The 18,061-nt window shown below is 33.9% G+C and overlaps 1 protein-coding gene and 1 long non-coding RNA gene across 2 annotated transcripts in view; one reads left to right on the top strand and one right to left on the bottom strand.

Moving 5' to 3' along the window:
* Positions 1 to 18,061, top strand: part of LOC127549785 (glycogen phosphorylase, liver form) — a 97,282-nt gene that overhangs the window by 58,411 nt on the left and 20,810 nt on the right. Inside the window, exons 6-17 of the mRNA XM_051978107.1 lie at positions 3,193 to 3,304; positions 3,696 to 3,778; positions 7,261 to 7,386; positions 8,049 to 8,141; positions 9,166 to 9,312; positions 10,053 to 10,216; positions 10,637 to 10,751; positions 11,610 to 11,711; positions 11,830 to 11,977; positions 12,138 to 12,196; positions 12,287 to 12,428; positions 15,672 to 15,879. Coding sequence (XP_051834067.1) covers positions 3,193 to 3,304; positions 3,696 to 3,778; positions 7,261 to 7,386; positions 8,049 to 8,141; positions 9,166 to 9,312; positions 10,053 to 10,216; positions 10,637 to 10,751; positions 11,610 to 11,711; positions 11,830 to 11,977; positions 12,138 to 12,196; positions 12,287 to 12,428; positions 15,672 to 15,879 — 1,499 coding nt within the window. The remainder of the gene's footprint in view (positions 1 to 3,192; positions 3,305 to 3,695; positions 3,779 to 7,260; positions 7,387 to 8,048; positions 8,142 to 9,165; positions 9,313 to 10,052; positions 10,217 to 10,636; positions 10,752 to 11,609; positions 11,712 to 11,829; positions 11,978 to 12,137; positions 12,197 to 12,286; positions 12,429 to 15,671; positions 15,880 to 18,061) is intronic.
* LOC127549787 (uncharacterized) lies at positions 4,209 to 10,059 on the bottom strand. The gene is made up of 3 exons (XR_007950716.1): positions 9,205 to 10,059; positions 8,417 to 8,586; positions 4,209 to 6,188 (listed from the first exon to the last, which is right to left on the bottom strand). It is a non-coding gene; the product is annotated as an uncharacterized LOC127549787 (long non-coding RNA).

Here is an 18,061-nt window from a genome sequence, read left to right as displayed (position 1 = left end):
AGTTCCCATAGTTTCCATCTGTTCATTCACTTTTCTTAAATCAGTGAGCATCCTCCATTTTCCAGATTTCTTTTTTACAACAAACACTTGAGAATTCCAAGGACTTAGAAAAGGTTGTAAATGCCCTTGTTCAAGCTGCTCCTGTACTATATCTAATAAGGCCTGAATTTTATCGCTACTTAAGGGCCACTGTTCTACCCACAGTGGTGTATCAGTTTTCCATTGGATAGGAACAGATGAAAGTGTTGGCAGGCCTTCAACAGCAGCCCTGCTTAAAAAACCAAAGTATTCATTTTTAACCCTAATTGTTGTAAAATGTCTCTTCCCCACAGATTGATGGGGATTTTTTCAACTATAAAAGGAGTAAAAACTCCTGTTTTGCCTTCAAAAGTCCATCTCATGGGGGCAGCACTAACTTCAGCTGCTATTGATCCTCCTACTCCAGACATATAGGTGTCTGCTTTAATCTTTGGCCAGTGACTGGGCCAACTGGCACCTCTAATAACTGTACAATCTGCATCTGTGTCTACCAATCCTTCCAATGGTAGGCCATTTATATAGATTGTGAGCATAGGTTGGTCAGCTGTTACAGCTGCTGTCCAGTATATTTCTGGATTTTGTGGTCTGGAGTCAGAATCTGGGTGACTATCACCAGATTGCTTATTAGGATTCTGTATGAGTAAACCTGATGCTACTATTTCTCCTGGGTGATAAGTCACACATTGTCTACCTCTATTAGTGACTGGGATATTATCTACACATTCCCCAGTTTCCCACATCAGTGTGTGGATGGACACTGTTTTGTACGTACAAAAAGGAGGTGAAATGGTCAAGCCTACTGTGCCTAGAGGTAAGGGATCCGTAGGCTGGAGAGGAACAGATTTCACCTCTCCAGGGGGTATCTCAGTTGTCCCAGCTGCATACAGCTCTATTCTCCCCAATTGTAATTCCTTTCTGCCATCGGGTTGCTTCCTGGCTGGTTGACTGTGTAATCCCCTTCTCCCATCATATGGCTTTCTGGTTGATTGGTCATGTCTGGGCACTGAACTTGTAGGCACTCTCTGGGTGCACCATTGGCTGCCATCATGCCCCAAGTGTTTTTTGCCTTGGGCCCTGGGGCTGGGCCCCTCATCCCATTTCCCTGAATCTGTCTACATTCTGAGGCCCATTGGAAGCCTCTGTTGCATTTTGGACATGGGGTATTGGGTCTTGTTCTCCCACCCTGTTTTCCCATTCTATCTCTATACCAACATTGAGCTTTCAGATGCCCTACTTTTCCACACTGAAAGCATCTATGAGTCTCTCTGGAAGTCTCTTGCCAGGAGGGACTCTGTCTATTATAATTACATTATTATAGGTGTGAATCTTGTAGAATTATATTAAGTACTAAATACATGTACTGAACTATTAATCACCAAGCTAAACTAGATTATCATTGTCTTATCAACTCCACTGACTTAAACACTTTGTAAGAATCCTTGTTTCAGAGTTCTGGCCCATAACACACTCACACACACACATACACACACACACACACACACACACACACACACACACTCACATACATGCAATCACTCACCATTCCAAAATAAGAAGGAACCTCTGGTTTTATGAGTCAGAACAGAGATGGAACATTGGAGGAGATGGAGGGGACAAAGCTTTGAAAGAAAGACCCAGATTCTCAAGAAGTTATGGTCCTCAAGTTGGGCCAGTTTTCTTTCTCACTTTCCTTCACCTAAAGTCTAGCAACTCCCCTCCCTACCACCACTATCATCTCTTTCTAAGGATGCAGTGCAAGGAATCTTCAGATACTTTTCCTCTCTAGCATTTCTATCTCCCTAAACAAACTAGCTCCTCTTGCATAAAAGACTAAAAATTCCTTAAGGAGACTTTAAGTGTCCCTGTGTAAACTCATAGTTGTCCACAACACTTTCAACCTTAGCCTAAATTTGAGAAGCTAAAAAGAGCAAAAGATTTCAGGGGAAACAAAAGGTCTGAGTTGAGAAATTAGAAGCAGAGGCTGAGATGATCATTCTTTGTATGAAAATCACCACTACTCCAACCCATGTGGAGATGGTCCCTGGAGAACTATTGTTATCTGCATTGAGGGGACAGATTTTAAGGATCAGGGCCATAGATCTTTCTCTACCTTAATGTTTGGCTAGAGCATTCATTTTCTTAATTGTGATCTCTGTGTTTTCTCTCTCCTAAGAAATAGTCAAGCTGCTTCTCCAGTAGAAGCCTGCTTTCATCTCGCTTCTTTCCATCCTGTCAAGATCTACAGTCACGGGTCTGACATGAAACAACTCTACTGAGCTCACCATTTACATTTCCCATTCTACAGACCCATCTTTGGCACTATTCTGAAATCAGCAAGCTTTTTCCTTTGTATGTCTTTCACCATGACCCACTCTGCAAAATGAGAACACTAGACTACATAATATTCGAGAGGCTATTCCCATTTAAAAAATTCTATAATTTTATTCCCTTGTTCCAATACTGAAATAAAAAATGATTATTCTTCTACTTCACTGTTTGCTATGAATCCAATAGCTCAGCTACCTATTTAAGTTCGTTTCAAATGATAAATTATAGTTGTTCTTTTACATACCCAACTTTCTTAAAAGTATGATTGGATTTATATTAGATTATATTAGATTTAATATCTCTAATAGACTGAATAAGTATCACCCAATACTTAATTTTATCAAGTCATTAAATGTTACATTTGGTTTCTATAACAAGTCATCAAGGCCAAGTTGACAAAGAGAAAGGGGTAGAATCTTCTTGCTTAAATATTTTAAAGATTAACAATAGTGGAAATTTATGTAATGCTTTAATTTTTGTAAAGTATTGTTTCAATTTTATACATAATGAAACTGAAGTTCAGAGAAATTAATGAATTTTCTATAGTAGCAAAGCTACCAAGTACTTAAGGCAGAATTTGAACACAAATTCTCCCTTACTTGCAAGTCCAGTACTCTCTCCATAATATCACAAGAAAGCATCTTTAAAGCTTATTTCTTCTTGAAAGAAAAGAGAGACACATACTTAAGACTTTTCTATGATTATTTCCTTAGTTTCACATAAGTCAGAAACAAAATTAGGAATCATTTTATAGCCTAATTTGCCAAATCTAACATTCTAAAAAGAAAAAAAAAAGATTATCAGTTATTCTTTTTAATTATGTAGGTGATCCTTGCATTACCCTATGATACACCTGTCCCTGGGTATATGAATAACACTGTCAATACTATGCGACTCTGGTCTGCTCGGGCACCAAATGACTTTAACCTCAGAGACTGTGAGTATTGAATGTGATTCCTATTATTCTTCCTATTTCTCTTTTCTAACAACATGAATTTAGTGGTTTTTCTATTAGATCCAGATAGAGTTTACATGTTACATTTTTTACATAAAGGGTAAAACTGAGAAAAGGCCTTGATATGATCATGTTTTCACTATATAAAATAAAACCATTTTAGAGAGCAAATAGAACCAATAAGGTCAAAATTCATGACCATTATACCCACTCCACCCTCACATGAGAACACAGAATGTAAGCAATTTGGAAACAATTTGACTTTGGGGTTATTTTTCGTTTTTCAGCAGTGGTCCCATAAACTATCTAGCAAGCATTGGATGAAGTCAGATCACTTAAAATAACAAAAGATTTTTCTCACCATTCTTATTAGTTAATGTTGGTGACTATATTCAAGCAGTTTTGGACCGAAATCTTGCTGAAAACATCTCCCGCGTCTTGTATCCCAATGATAATGTAAGTGATGATGTTTTATTAAAAATAATTATATTGTTAATAATTAAGTAATTATATAATTAATAAAATTTATTAAAAATCATTACTTTTCATAAAAGGTACTTCAAAGCATCCTACTAATAATTACATAAATCTAGACATTTAATGTTGAATTTTATCTCAAGAAATAAATATTTTTTCTCCATCTGGATTAGACAGATTTTTCTTGTGCAAATGAAGAATTCATATTATGCATGAAGTCAAATTTAATATTTAACATACAATTGATGCCTAATCACCAAAGACAAGAAAGGATTTTAAAACAATACTCTTTGTAAAAGTTTAAGGTATTGGTGAGCTAACCCTTTCTAAACAGAAATTTCATCTACAGAGTTAAAAGATCTCTTTTGGATCTACATTTCAAGTATTTGGGTATTTTAAATCAATTAGCACTAGTAAAATGTAAATCACCCAATTTACAAGCATTTATTAACTGTACATTCTGTGCCAAGCACTGTGTTAGGTGCTTGGGAAAGATACATTGGAAATAAATCTAATGGAATCTAATGGAAATAAGTCTAATAAATTTAATGGAAGCTATTATCTAGTAGGAATATAAAACATCAATTCATGCCTGTGAAATACAGTATTACTTAATACATTAAAAAGTTAAAAACAAAAACAAGGAACTGACTAATATCTGAGGAAAATCTTACCAATCAGAGAAATGAAACTCTGAGGTATTTTGTAGTTGCATTTTAAAAGATATGTGAAAATTAAATAGGTGAAGAAGGCAAAAAAGGAATGATTAACTATGGGAATACCTTGAGCTAAGGTGTAAATAGACATGAAAATAGATAATTAGGAAGAAAAATGTTTAGAGGGAGATAATGAGATAATTAAATCTGTCATCTAAGATAGATTGACAAAGGACTTGAATGTCAAGTAAAAGAATTTCCACTTAAATTCTAAGACAATAGGGAATAACCTAAAGATTTTGGAGCAAAGGAGTAATGTCCAGATCCATGTGTGAGAATATTATTTTAGCAGCAGTGTAAAGGATGGGTTAAAGGGAAGAAAGAAAAGAGATAGAAACATCTGCTAGGAAGTTATTGCAGTAATGTGAGCAGCTGTTTATGAAAGTTTGAAGTATGACAACACAAGTTAAAAATAAAGATGAAGGGAAAGATGGAAAATCTTGTAGAATTTAAATCAAGAAAAAGTAGAAATATATTGGGGAGCAAGTATCAAAGATAACAGTAAAGTAATGAATGAGATATACAGTGAAGTCAGAAGAAGGAATAGGATTAGGAGGAAAGAAAATTACTTTGATTTGGATATTGGACATTAGCATGGTTGAGGTTGAAGAGTCATTCATTAGTGGGGCATCTAAGTAAAGATATCCTGTAGGCAGTGGAAAGTAAAGGTCTGTAAATGGTGAGGACTAGAGATACAGATTTGCAAATCATCTGTATGAGGATGAGCCTAAGAAAGTGAGTCACAGTGACAATAGAAAGTGTTCATTAAAGGTCTATGGAGAGATCTTTGAGAAATACCTACATTAAGGGATCAGGAAGAGAATGAAGAATCTGTGAAGGAATGAGAGAAGAAACTTCTAGAAAGAAGAAAAAAAATCAAGACTTTATAGTGATTCTCAAGTCAGTATAAGATAGAATATTCATTAAGAAAATACTGTCATCAAGGTCAAATGTTGTTTTATTTTTTTTAATAACTTTATTGATAGAACCCATGACAGGGTAATTTTTTACAGCATTATTCCTTGCACTCACTTCTGTTCCGATTTTTCCCCTCCCTCCCTCCACCCCCTCCTCCAGATGTCAAACAGTCCTTTACATGTTGAATAGGTTACAGTATATCCTAGATACAATATATGTGTGTAGAACTGAACAGTTTTCTTGTTGCACAGGGAGAATTGGATTCAGAAGGTATAAATAACCTGGGAAGAAAAATAAAAATGCAAGCAGTTTATATTCATTCCCCAGTGTTCTTTCTTTGGGTGTAGCTGTTTCTGTCCATCCTTGATCAACTGAAACGGAATTAGCTCTCTTTAACAGAGGGATCCACTTCCATCAGAATACATCCTCAAATAGTATCATTGTTGAGGGATATAATGATCTCCTGGTTCTGCTCATTTCACTTAGCATCAGTTCATGTAAGTCTTGCCAGTCCTCTCTGTATTCATCCTGATGGTCATTCCTTACAGAACAATAATATTCCATAACGTTCATATGCCACAATTTACTCAACCATTCTCCAATTGATGGGCATCCATTCATTTTCCAGCTTCTAGACACTACAAGCAGGGCTGCCACAAACATTTTGGCACATACAGGTTCCTTCTCCTTCTTTAGGATCTCTTTGGGGTATAAGCCAAGGTCAAATGTTATAGAAAAAATAAAGAGAAGTTGATCTGGAAGAAAAAAAAATATTGGATTTAGTGACCAGTAATTGGTAAATTTAGAAAAAAATTATTTTAGTAGAGTGGGCAGGAAATGAAAACTTCAGTTCAAGGGCCTGAAGATAGATGAAGTCCATGGACTTCTCAGAATAATGTTTTTAAATGTATAAAATAAAATGCAATCTAATTATATTGGCACAGAACTATCAAGATCATTTTTTAAAATAAATTCACAGACCCCAAGTTAAGAAATCATACTCTATGATGAAATGTAAATGCTGTTTAGGTTGTAAAATCTATACAAGCTGGCTACAGCTTACCTTTCTGGTCTCATTAAAGATTACTCTTCTTCTTCACTTTGTGAAGATCTATCAAAACTCTGCTCTATGTTCCTCATCCATAACCTCATGCATAATCCTCTATCTCTGCACCTTTACATTGTCTATTTAAAGCATCATGGCAATAATCTATTGTCTAGCATGCCTCTCTGGAATATACTTCTTCCTTACTTTTGTCTTATCTTCACCATGAATCCTTTCTTCCCTCCATTTGTTAATGTCATTCCTCCCAAATTATTTTACATAACTATTTTGTTATTTACATAACATTTGTACTTATTAACTTTTCATTTATGCTCTCTATATTCACTAGAATGAAAGTTTATGATAAAGAGGGACCAGTGTATTCTTTGTACTTGTATCTCTAGTGCCTGGTAATTAATACTAGTTGATTAATCATCCTCCCTAAAGCTCTATTCATCATTCCCTCTCATTGTACGTATACCCAAGTGTATACAGACATACAAACATATTATAGTCTCCCATCTCAAATTGCTTTTTTATTTACTTATGGTATAAATGTTATTTTCCTTTGCTCCTATTCCAATAGAATGCAACTGCCTTGGAAGCAAGTGTTCTTCTATTTTTGTCTTTGTATCTCTAGCTCCTAACAGTTTCTCTCACACAGTAGGTATTTAATAAATGTCCAAATTAAATTAAAGATATCCATGAAAAAGTTCCCTTGAAAGAGTTTTCCAATGTCTTTTACTCTGTGGAATGTTCCTAAGCATGGCATTTGATTGTAGTTTTTTGAAGGAAAGGAGCTGAGATTAAAGCAGGAGTACTTTGTTGTGGCTGCCACTTTACAAGATGTCATCCGACGCTTCAAAGCGTCCAAATTTGGTACAGTATTTGATGCTTTTCCAGATCAGGTAAGGCTCCTGTAATTGTTGTCTCTAACAATGTAATAGTCAGAGGTTTATGGACAGCTTTCTTTACGCATAAAAAAGCTTCAGGACAGACAAACCAAAAATGGATTATTTAAAGCATCATGGCAATAATCCACAGTCTCTCACCTTTTTTATGATATAAACTTTATTGATAGTCCGAGAATAATTATGGACCCTTCTCATAATGATTTTTAAAATAAATAATATAAAACACATTGATTATAGAGGAAACTAATTATGTTGAAATATAATTATAAGATTTTTTTTTAAAAAACAACTTTATGGACTGCAGCTTAAAAATCCCTACCCTAACCCTTTTCAAGAATACTTTTGATAAAAGATTTAAGAGATGGGTAACCAATATATTTTTAAGTTATACCCTAAATGAAATGACATGCTGGATTATTTGGTTTCCAATGTACAGGAAAAGATCTATTTGGAATGGGATGTATTTGTTTAGGTGTGAAAAGAACATGAGAAAATAATTTATCCCTCTTCAAGAAAATTCCTTTCCTGTTCCTAAACCCAAACAAAAATAGTTCTACAAGTACTTTTAATTATTTGAAAATAAATATTTGGATTCATGCTTCAGTCAAGTAAAATACATGCTCTTTAGTCCCTAATTTAATATGGTGATTTTATAGGTTGCCATTCAGCTGAATGACACACATCCTGCCCTTGCTATCCCTGAGTTGATGAGAATTTTGGTGGACATTGAAAAATTGCCCTGGTCTAAGGTTGGCAAAATATTTGGATTCATTTTATATTGTTTTATTTTAAAATCTAAAGACTTTAGAATATTTTTGATTGAGATATTGCCAAAAGCACCACTAGAGGGAGATAATGAGAATATTCCACATTCACATATTTTAAATTGCTTATTAATTTGTCTATGCATCACTACTTCCTAACAAATATCCCTTTCATCTCACTAGCATTCTCCTTGTAAATAAATTGGTAATTAAAGCAAAAACAAATACATTTAAAACATGTGATAATATATGTCTCATACCATTCCAATACTCTTCTCTCCTGAGAGAATTCATCTTCTCCATTCTTCATCTTTTCCAACCCAGATTTTCAAATAAATATTTTGGGGTCAATAGCTTTCAATTTAAAAAATGATTGATGTCTTCCTAGATGATACAACTTGAACTTTTTTTTTTCTCACATTGTGTTTTTCTGAAAATGTTAGGCAAAAAATGAAATTATTAGGGCACTCAAAATGCATAAATACCAAATTTTTTCACATTTCTTTCAATGGCTAAAAGAATATCAAATGTTCTCAATTAAAAGTATGACAGATGATTAGTTATGTTTAATGCTAAGGGTCCTTATGGATTTGAAAGTTAATGTTACTAAAAGATTAACAAAATAAAAGGGGCATTACTCAAATATTTCTCTATAAAGTTTTTTCTTTTAAAAATGTGAGAAATGCAAATAGGGTTGCAGATCAATAGAATGTTTCCTTACATCAGACAGACTTAAAAATAACTCCTTGCCAAAAAAAGTCCTATTTCCTGGAATTTAGCTATTCCATATAGTTCAAGAAAAACTATTATTGAAATTAAATATATTTAGTTCAAACAAGAATATTATCTATATTAGCTATATTTAAGTTATTATCTATTTAACTATATTTAAGTATATCTAAGCATACCAGAGACAAGGAGAGATTTGGCTACCTATAATTGTGAGCTGTGCAAATTAAGGTAGTCATTTTTGATAAGATGGGAAACTTAACCACACAATCTATCTCAGGCCTGGACAATCACAACAAAGACATTTGCATATACCAACCATACTGTCCTCCCAGAAGCATTGGAGTGCTGGCCAGTGGAACTTGTGAAGAAGCTTCTCCCACGACATTTACAAATCATCTATGAGATCAATCAGAAACACTTAGATGTAAGTCTTTTTCAAACCTTACTATTGCCTTTGCATGTGAGTAAGCTTTTTTTCCCCAATACATGTAAAGATCATTTTACATATTTATTTTATAAGATAGTATGTTCCAAATTTTTCTCTCTCCTTCCCCCCTTCTCAAGATAGCAAGCAATCTAAGTTAAATATGCACAGTCCTTGTAAACATATTTCCATATTTGTCATGTGTGAGAAAAATCAGATCAAAAGGGAAAAGACTACAAGAAAAAAAAATAATAATTAAAATACTATGCTTCATTCCACATTCAGTCTCCATGCTTCTCTCTCTGGATTCAGATGGCATTTTCCATTACAAGTATTACTGGAATTTTCTTGAATCATCACATTGTTGAGAAGAGCCTAGTCCATCATAGATTATCACATATATTTACACAATATTCTCCTGGTTCTGCTCATGTCAGTGAGTAAATTATCTTAACTTTCAAAAGGTAGTTCTGACATATCAAATGTGATAGATAACAAATATAATTTAGTAGTTTGGAGTGTTTTGTTGAAAATGAATAAATTTCTACGACTGACCAGGAATCTGGTTTATCTGTCTTTTTAAAAGATAGTTATTTTTAAAAAGAACCCTCACAGTACTCCTTTTATATTTATACTATTCTAAGTAGGTTTCATCAAATATGATACTTGGAAGACAATTCTTGATGCTTAACAGCTACTTTACTCAAAAATAACTTACAATTCTTTCTTTCTGTGATTAGAGAATTGCAGCATTATTCCCTAAAGATGAAAACCGACTCAGAAGGATGTCTTTAATAGAAGAGGAAGGAGAAAAGAGGATAAATATGGCCCATCTTTGTATCGTGGGCTCTCATGCTGTGAATGGTGTGGCTAAGATTCATTCTGACATCGTGAAGACTAAAGTGTGAGCCTGGGTTACTCTGGCCCCTGAGCTAACACAAATAGATTAACTAAACTTAAATCCTGCTACAGTTAGAGGGTTGCAGGAAAAAAAAAGATATTCTTCTACACATTTCTATTGAGGAATTTCTCTTAGTCAATTTGAATCTACTTTTAGCAAAAAAAAAAAAAAATCTAATGTGTCAATGCTGTTCAGTCCAGAAGAAGTTGAATATTATTATTTTGTACAGTCAACAACAACAAAAAATTGCCTATTTTGTATTTTCCTTCATATTGACAAAGATTCTAGATATCCTTTTCCAATTTTTTTTTTACTTTTCTAGTTTGCTAACTTCTTAGAGAACCCAGGACTTACATTGAGCTTTTACTAACTATTTTGAACCATACTTCCATGATCCAAATTCCATTACTTTCTGACTCATAGATTCAAGGACTTCAGTGAGATAGAACAAGACAAATTTCAGAATAAAACCAATGGAATAACTCCAAGGCGCTGGCTCTTGCTCTGTAACCCAGGACTTGCAGAATTAATAGCAGAGGTAACTATGGGAGGTATTGAGTACATTGTGTAAGTCAAATTAATATGTAACATATTCATGAATAACCTCATCTCTTCAAAATAGTGATGCATATATAGAGATAACATGAGAACATATCATTATGGGTCATGTTCTCTGGTTAGACTTATAAAATTGTAAGGTACCTTAAAAATAATCTAGTCCCAAATACTTGAGATATGTGTGTGTGTGTGTGTGTGTGTGTGTATAATGAGAAGCTAAGGAGATTAATTCACTTATTTGAAGTAACACAATTAAGCATTATCAGAACAATTTTGTCAAAAAAGCATTTGTCTGAACATAAAAAAATGCTGATTTCTATTTCTGACATTTTATATAGATGCATTCCAATTGCTGTATGTGTTATTCTCTCAGATTTCAGAATTGTAAAATCACTAGAGTACAGGAGATGAAGTTTCTTTATTGTGAAAGATTTCAATAAAAAAGCAAAACTATGAGAAAAAAACAAAATCTACATAATGTTAGTTTCCTAAGAAAGCATAGTAATTCAGCAAAGTAGCTTAAAATAAACCTCAAGGCTTCATGATTCCCAGTCATGTTCCTTTCACATTCTTTGTATAATAACCAGGGCTACAATAGTCCAAATACAAGGTAGGTGGGCAAATATTCATTTATAAATAAAATTGACAGCCTTTTAACTGTTAAAAAAAACTATCCCTTTATTCAACATTTCCTTGTATACTTAGAATCTTTTCCATGTGAAATTTGATATCATATCTGGGTACTAATTAAGTACAATTCAAAAAACATTTAAAAAGCACCTGCTATATAAAAAGCACTGGAAATACATTAACATATCTTTTTTCTTTAAATTTGAAGAAAATTGGAGAAGACTATGTGAAAGATTTAAGCCAGTTAACCAAGCTGCACAGCTTTGTTTCTGATGATATTTTTCTTTGTGAAGTTTCCAATGTAAAACAGGTAAGACTTTGTAGCACAGCAATGTTCACCTGGACATTTGTCTCATTATTTTATGTCTATTAAAATACTAAATCAGATATGTTCAGGACAAACAGTTCTTATGTTTCTATTTCAAAAGGAAAACAAAGTGAAGTTTTCTCAATTCCTGGAAAAGGAATATAAAGTAAAGATCAATCCATCTTCTATGTTTGATGTGCAAGTTAAAAGGATTCATGAGTACAAGCGGCAACTCATGAACTGCCTTCATGTCATTACAATGTATAACCGTAAGTTTGTCCTTTCATTTGCAGTAGAACTTTTCTATACTCTTGGGGAGATGGAGGAAGCAACAACACCAGTGTAAATCTTTTTTATTCTCTTGTCTTATGTGAAGCATTCACAACTTTTCACCAACCTTTCCCTCTCCCTACTCCCAATAATTTTTAGGCATTAAAAAGGATACTAAGAAGCCATTTGTGCCCAGAACAGTTATAATTGGAGGCAAAGTAAGTTTATCCACTTGGATAGATTTTAAAGTTCAAGATTTTTTTTGTCATTTCGTATTTAGTAAATGTTAAGTTATTTGTTTTCACAAGGCTGCTCCCGGATACCATATGGCTAAAATGATAATCAAGCTCATCACATCCGTGGCTGATGTGGTAAACAATGACCCTGTTGTTGGAAGCAAGTTGAAAGTCATCTTCTTAGAGAACTATAGAGTATCTCTGGCTGAAAAAGGTAATATGATAACAATGGCTAACATTTATGTAGCAATGCAACTTTCACAAGATGCTATTTTTTTTATTTGATCATAACTTTATGAAGTGAGCTATCATTAACTTCATTTTACAGACAGAATTGAGGCTTATAGAAGTTAAAGTGATCTTCCCAAACATACACAGCTATTTGGTGTGTAGAGTAGATTTTAAACCAAAGGATTTCTAAAACCAAATGCTTAAATCACAAAGTGTTCATTGTGCACTGGATTTCTACTGAGCAAAATGATTGACAATTTATGGGGTTACATGTTTTTTTCCTCCAAATTTATTATATTTAAGTAAACAGAATAAGAAAAAAGAAAAACAGAAAACGAATACAAAACAAAAGAGAACATTGTCTTGTGCTCAGCAGAACATCAGAGAGGATTCAAAATATATAACAACAAATACCAGTTCAAGAAAGTATATAAATAAATATGTGTATATATATATATATATATATATAGAATGAATTATATTCATGAGTGTCCATCTTTTCTTTACTTCCTTGTAGATTTTTTTGGTTCTCGGCTACACATGTTTTTTATTTTATTCTTTTTTCCCCTTTCATCCCCCTCCTAAGCAGGCTATAGTTAAGAAAGGATATATATATATAACATAGACATACACACACACACACACACACACACACACACACACACACACCTTTCCTATCCCTGTTGACTTTTTGCTTTAATTCTTCTCCTAATTTGCCTTGCTATTACTTAACCTCCCCCCACCCATGGATCCTTCCTTTGTCTTCTTCTTTCATTCTTTGCTTCCCTGTCCACCCAATCTCCCCCCTTACAGATTTTGTAGGATGCTATATCCTTTATTGTATAATTACAGTGTTGCCTATTTAACCCATTCCCAATGTGAGGAGGTTTTCAGAACTACAAGGCCTCCTCTGCCTCCATGTCTAATTCCTGCTCTGCACCTTATTTGTATGACATAATTATTATTTTTACCTTCCTCAGTCTTTCCTCTGACCTGTCATATTGTTGATGTCAATCTTAAACATATGCTATAAATTTCCCATGTCAAGAAAACACAAACCATTTATCCATTATGAGTTCCTTGAACTTGATCTTTGATATTGGCTCATGTATGCTAAATTTTCTAGTAAGTTCAGGAAAACCTGATAGAAATTCCTAAAAATCTGCAAGATCATTGAATGTCCCTTTGTTCTCATTCAATATTATAGATACTTTTGCTGGATATGATATTTTTGACCACAGACCTAGTTCTTTTAATTGTGGAAGTATGATTCCAGGATCTGCAGTCTTTTATTGTGGCTGTTGATAAATCCTGTATAATTCTAATTGTAGCTCCAGCACACCTGAAGTTTTTTCTTGCAAAATTTTCTCTTTGACTAGGGGTTTTTGAAATTTGGCAGTAATGTTCTTATATGCTTTCCACAAAGGATCTTGTTGAGGCGGTAATTGGTGGATTTTTTTTTTATTTCTACTTTCCTCTCATCTTCTATCACTCGAGGACAATTTTCTTGTATTATTTCCTGTATTATTATGTCAAGTTCCCTTATTATTGTGCCAAGTTCCCTTTTTTGGTCACAATTTTCAGACAGTCCAATTATTCTTATATTTTCTCTTCTTGATCTGTAATCCAAATCTGTCATTTTTCCTATGTTTCACATTCTTTTCTATTTTTTCTTTCATTCTTTATAATCTAGTGTATTATTTCTTGGTCTCTCATAGCTTTACTTGCTTCCCCTTTGCCCAATTCTAATTTTCAAAGAGTTATTTTCATCTTAGAGGTTCTGTATCTCCTTTACTAATTGGTTAACTTTTTAAAATAATTTCATAATTTCCATTATTTCATACTTTTTCATAATTTTCATAATTTCATATTTTTTCATGATTTCCTTGTTTTTCTTGAATGGTTTTTATTTTTTTAAGTTTTTCTTCAATGTTTCTCAATTGATTTTTAAATTCTTTTTTGAATTCTTCAATAAATTCTCTCTGGGCAAATCGCTATTTGAAATTACACTTTGGGATAGAAGCTTTTTTCATTTCAGTATCCTCCTTTGAAAATGAACCCTGGTCTTCTCTATTTCCATATAATATGGTGAAGTTCATTCTTCATTGCTAGTTCATTTTTTTAAAAATAAGAAGTATTAGTATAAGCATCTCTAATCTTGGTAAGAGGGTGTCTGGCTTCATTTCAACTTTCCCCTCTGACAAGGAACTCCATACCAAGAACTCTATCCTCCAACAAGTACCTATAGCCTGTCTCTGATCCACTATCAATACACATGATGGGCTAGTTCCATCTTGCCCAGGGCCACTTCTGCAGCACAGCTGGGCTTGGTGTTTCTAATCAGCCAAGATTCCCTCAGTCTTCCTGGACTCAGACCCAGATTCCACAAGCAGTTCAGGAGATGAAAGTCTCTTTTGTACCTTGCTGGGGAGCCAATCACACCCAGCTAGCCCCAGCGCTCCCCACCTGGTATTTCTGCAGATTTAGCTTGGAGGTGTTTGCATTTCACATAGGTTAATTAATCCAGCTTCTGGATTCAAATCCAGGTTATATGTTAAGAGAGAAAGTAAGTGTTGTTGTTAAGGCATTTGTAATCTAATAAGAAATGTTAGACATGTAAGTTGTATGATATTATACCTGGGCAGAACTCAAAGTTTATATATCTATCTGTACCTGGGCAGAACTCAAAGTTTATATATCTATCTGTCTGACAATGAGATTGATGTTGCTGTGTCAGATATTAATTATCATGCTGTACTTCAAAGTGCATTTCATTGTCATAGAAAATTGGGTGTTAATAGTAAATACTAAGTATCCTGTTCTACTGGGTGGTAGTCTTCTTTATAAGAGGATAAATTTGTTGAGTTCTTAGCTCTTAATCTTGGATCAAACTGTCTATAAAACTTTCTTCTTGTCCTTGTGAGGAAAAACCTAGGAGAAGCTATTGTCATTTGTTCATATTGAAGTAGGAAAATAGAGTAGGTTGTCAAGGAATAAGATTTCGGATATGAATTGGATTGGCACTCTCCAGGGGGAGGACCTACATGTGGAGATAGATATCTCAGTAAAAAAAAAAAATAGAATAACAATACAAGAAAATAACAACACAAGACAACAATACATCTAGAATTTAAAAAAAAAACTGAAAATAACAGCAATTTCAGAGGTTGACTATTTATAATCAGAGAAAATCAAAATCATTAACTTGAATGTAATTTATTGATAGTTATTCCAGCCACAGACTTGTCAGAACAGATTTCAACTGCTGGTACTGAAGCTTCAGGGACAGGCAATATGAAATTCATGCTAAATGGTGCTCTCACTATTGGCACCATGGATGGAGCAAATGTAGAAATGGCCGAGGAAGCTGGAGAAGAGAACCTGTTCATCTTTGGCATGAGAGTAGATGATGTTGCTGCTCTGGACAGCAAAGGGTAAGATTCTCTTTTGGAAAGATTTCACATTTTGAAAATTCATAAACAAGAGTCTTCAAAGTCCAAAATTTCACACCCAGAAATTTCATAAGGTCCCTCTTAGAGAGGCTATTTAGTCTGGGGCAACACATAAAAATAAAATATGATACAGGATATTATTTCATAGTATCCAACTTGCAGCTGAGCTTCAGCTTCAGAGTATCATACCTATTGAAATAGATGATCACAATATCCCTTTTAACTTTGAGATGGTTCTGATATATGGTCCTGGCATATAGCAGGTATTTAATAGAGCTAGTTTACTGACTAATTAGCTGTGACCAACACTGTCCTTACATTACAATTCTTGCTTCTTTACAACTTCCACTCATTGTGGCAGAGGCCTTTAGGACCAAGCAAAACAAAACTCATCCTTTTTTCATTTTGGCAATCCTTTGAAATATCAGAAGCTAAAAAACATCTCCAGACTACACATCTACACTTCTTCAACGGAATGATTTTAGTATGGCATATTCTCTCACCATTATGGCAACCTCTTTGGATGTTCTCCATCTTGCCTCCATTTTTCCAAAAAATATTTTCAGCACTGAATACAATACTCCAAAGTGTGATCTGGTGATGAGACAGAAGAAAATTATTATCTCTTTCATTTTAGGTAGTAAGCATTTTCTGATGCAACCTAGAATGTCAACTTTTATTTGAAGCTGCCATGTTACACTATTAACTTAGATTGGGCTGACAATCCTCTGTCATTGTGTTTTTATCAGAGAAATCATTTGCTAACCACTCCTCCCCCAACTTTACGTGTGAACTTCACATCTTTATCTATTTATAGATATTATAACTATTTATATCTCATCTTCTCCTCTGTCTATCGATCTGGTCAGTTGAGATTAATTTGAATCTAGATCTATTATCCAATATTTTAACTATCCTCCAAAATTCATAGCTAATTAAACAGATTCCTTGATATGAAAACTAAATAGCATAGGGGTAAAGCAATCCCTAGTAGATTTCACTAGAGATCTTTACTCCTCCCCTTCTATTTTTTCATTAATGATGACTCTGTCTGTAGTTATCCAACTAGTTCGAAATCCTCTTGACATACTATCATATATTCCTCTTCTCATCATCTTTTTCATTAATACTATATGAGAGACTTGTCCCAAAGATTTGCTGAAATCTAAGTATACGCATCTATAGCATTCCACTGATCTACCAATCTATCTTTTCAAAGAGAAAATGAAATTCATCTGGCATTACCTATTTTTTAGTGATCACTACTTCTCTAATACTCAAAAAAAATAAACAAAAAGAATTGGGTGGTCACTTGGAAACCTATCTAGTCTAACCCCTTTATTTTACAGTGTAATGAACAGATCACAAGAAATTGAGTAACTTGCCCAAGTTCACTTAATAAGTAAGAAACTGTATTTGAATAGATTCTCTAACTCCAAAACCACTGTTCTTTCCATCATGCTGCCTGTATTTTTGCCTCCCTCAGAGATTCCGCCGATAAGCCCTATTTGCTTTCTACTTGGCCTAAATACAAACAATATGCTGGCTAAGATTTTAAAATTTTAATTAATTCATCAGATTCCTCTCAAATTTAAAACAGAGATTAGTAAGGGATCTTGGCCCCAAAAAAAGAAATGAAAGATTTCACCTTTTTTCTTTTAGTAGATAAATGGAGAACTCTAGATGATTAATAAAATTAAGTAACTGGATTGACTGGATTTGATTATTATTTTTTTTTACAAGGGAAGACTCATAAGTGGGTAGTAGTCCAGAGCATTAGCCACAAATGATTCTTATGTGAAAATGTTTTTAAAGAAAGTGGTAGTGGAACAAATTTAAATTTGAAAAACAATATGAAATATTTTCCCCCTCAACTACAAGGGACAATAATGATAAATGTTGGAGGAGATGGGGAAAAACTGGATCACTAATACACTGTTAGTGGAGTTGTGAACTGACACAACCATTCTGGAGAGCAATATGGAACTATGCCCAATGGGCTATCAAACTGTGAATATCCTTCGATCCAGCAATGTCTCTACTGGGCTTATATCCCAAAGAGATTATAAAAAAGGGAAAAGGACTCACATATGCAAAAATGTTTGTAGCAGCCCTTTTTGTAGTGGCAAGGAACTAGAAACTGAATGGATGCCCATGAATTGAA

Source organism: Antechinus flavipes, chromosome 2 (genome assembly GCF_016432865.1).
Source record: "Antechinus flavipes isolate AdamAnt ecotype Samford, QLD, Australia chromosome 2, AdamAnt_v2, whole genome shotgun sequence".
Taxonomy (NCBI): Eukaryota; Metazoa; Chordata; class Mammalia; order Dasyuromorphia; family Dasyuridae; genus Antechinus; species Antechinus flavipes.
This window is presented reverse-complemented; position numbering and strand designations above follow the sequence as displayed.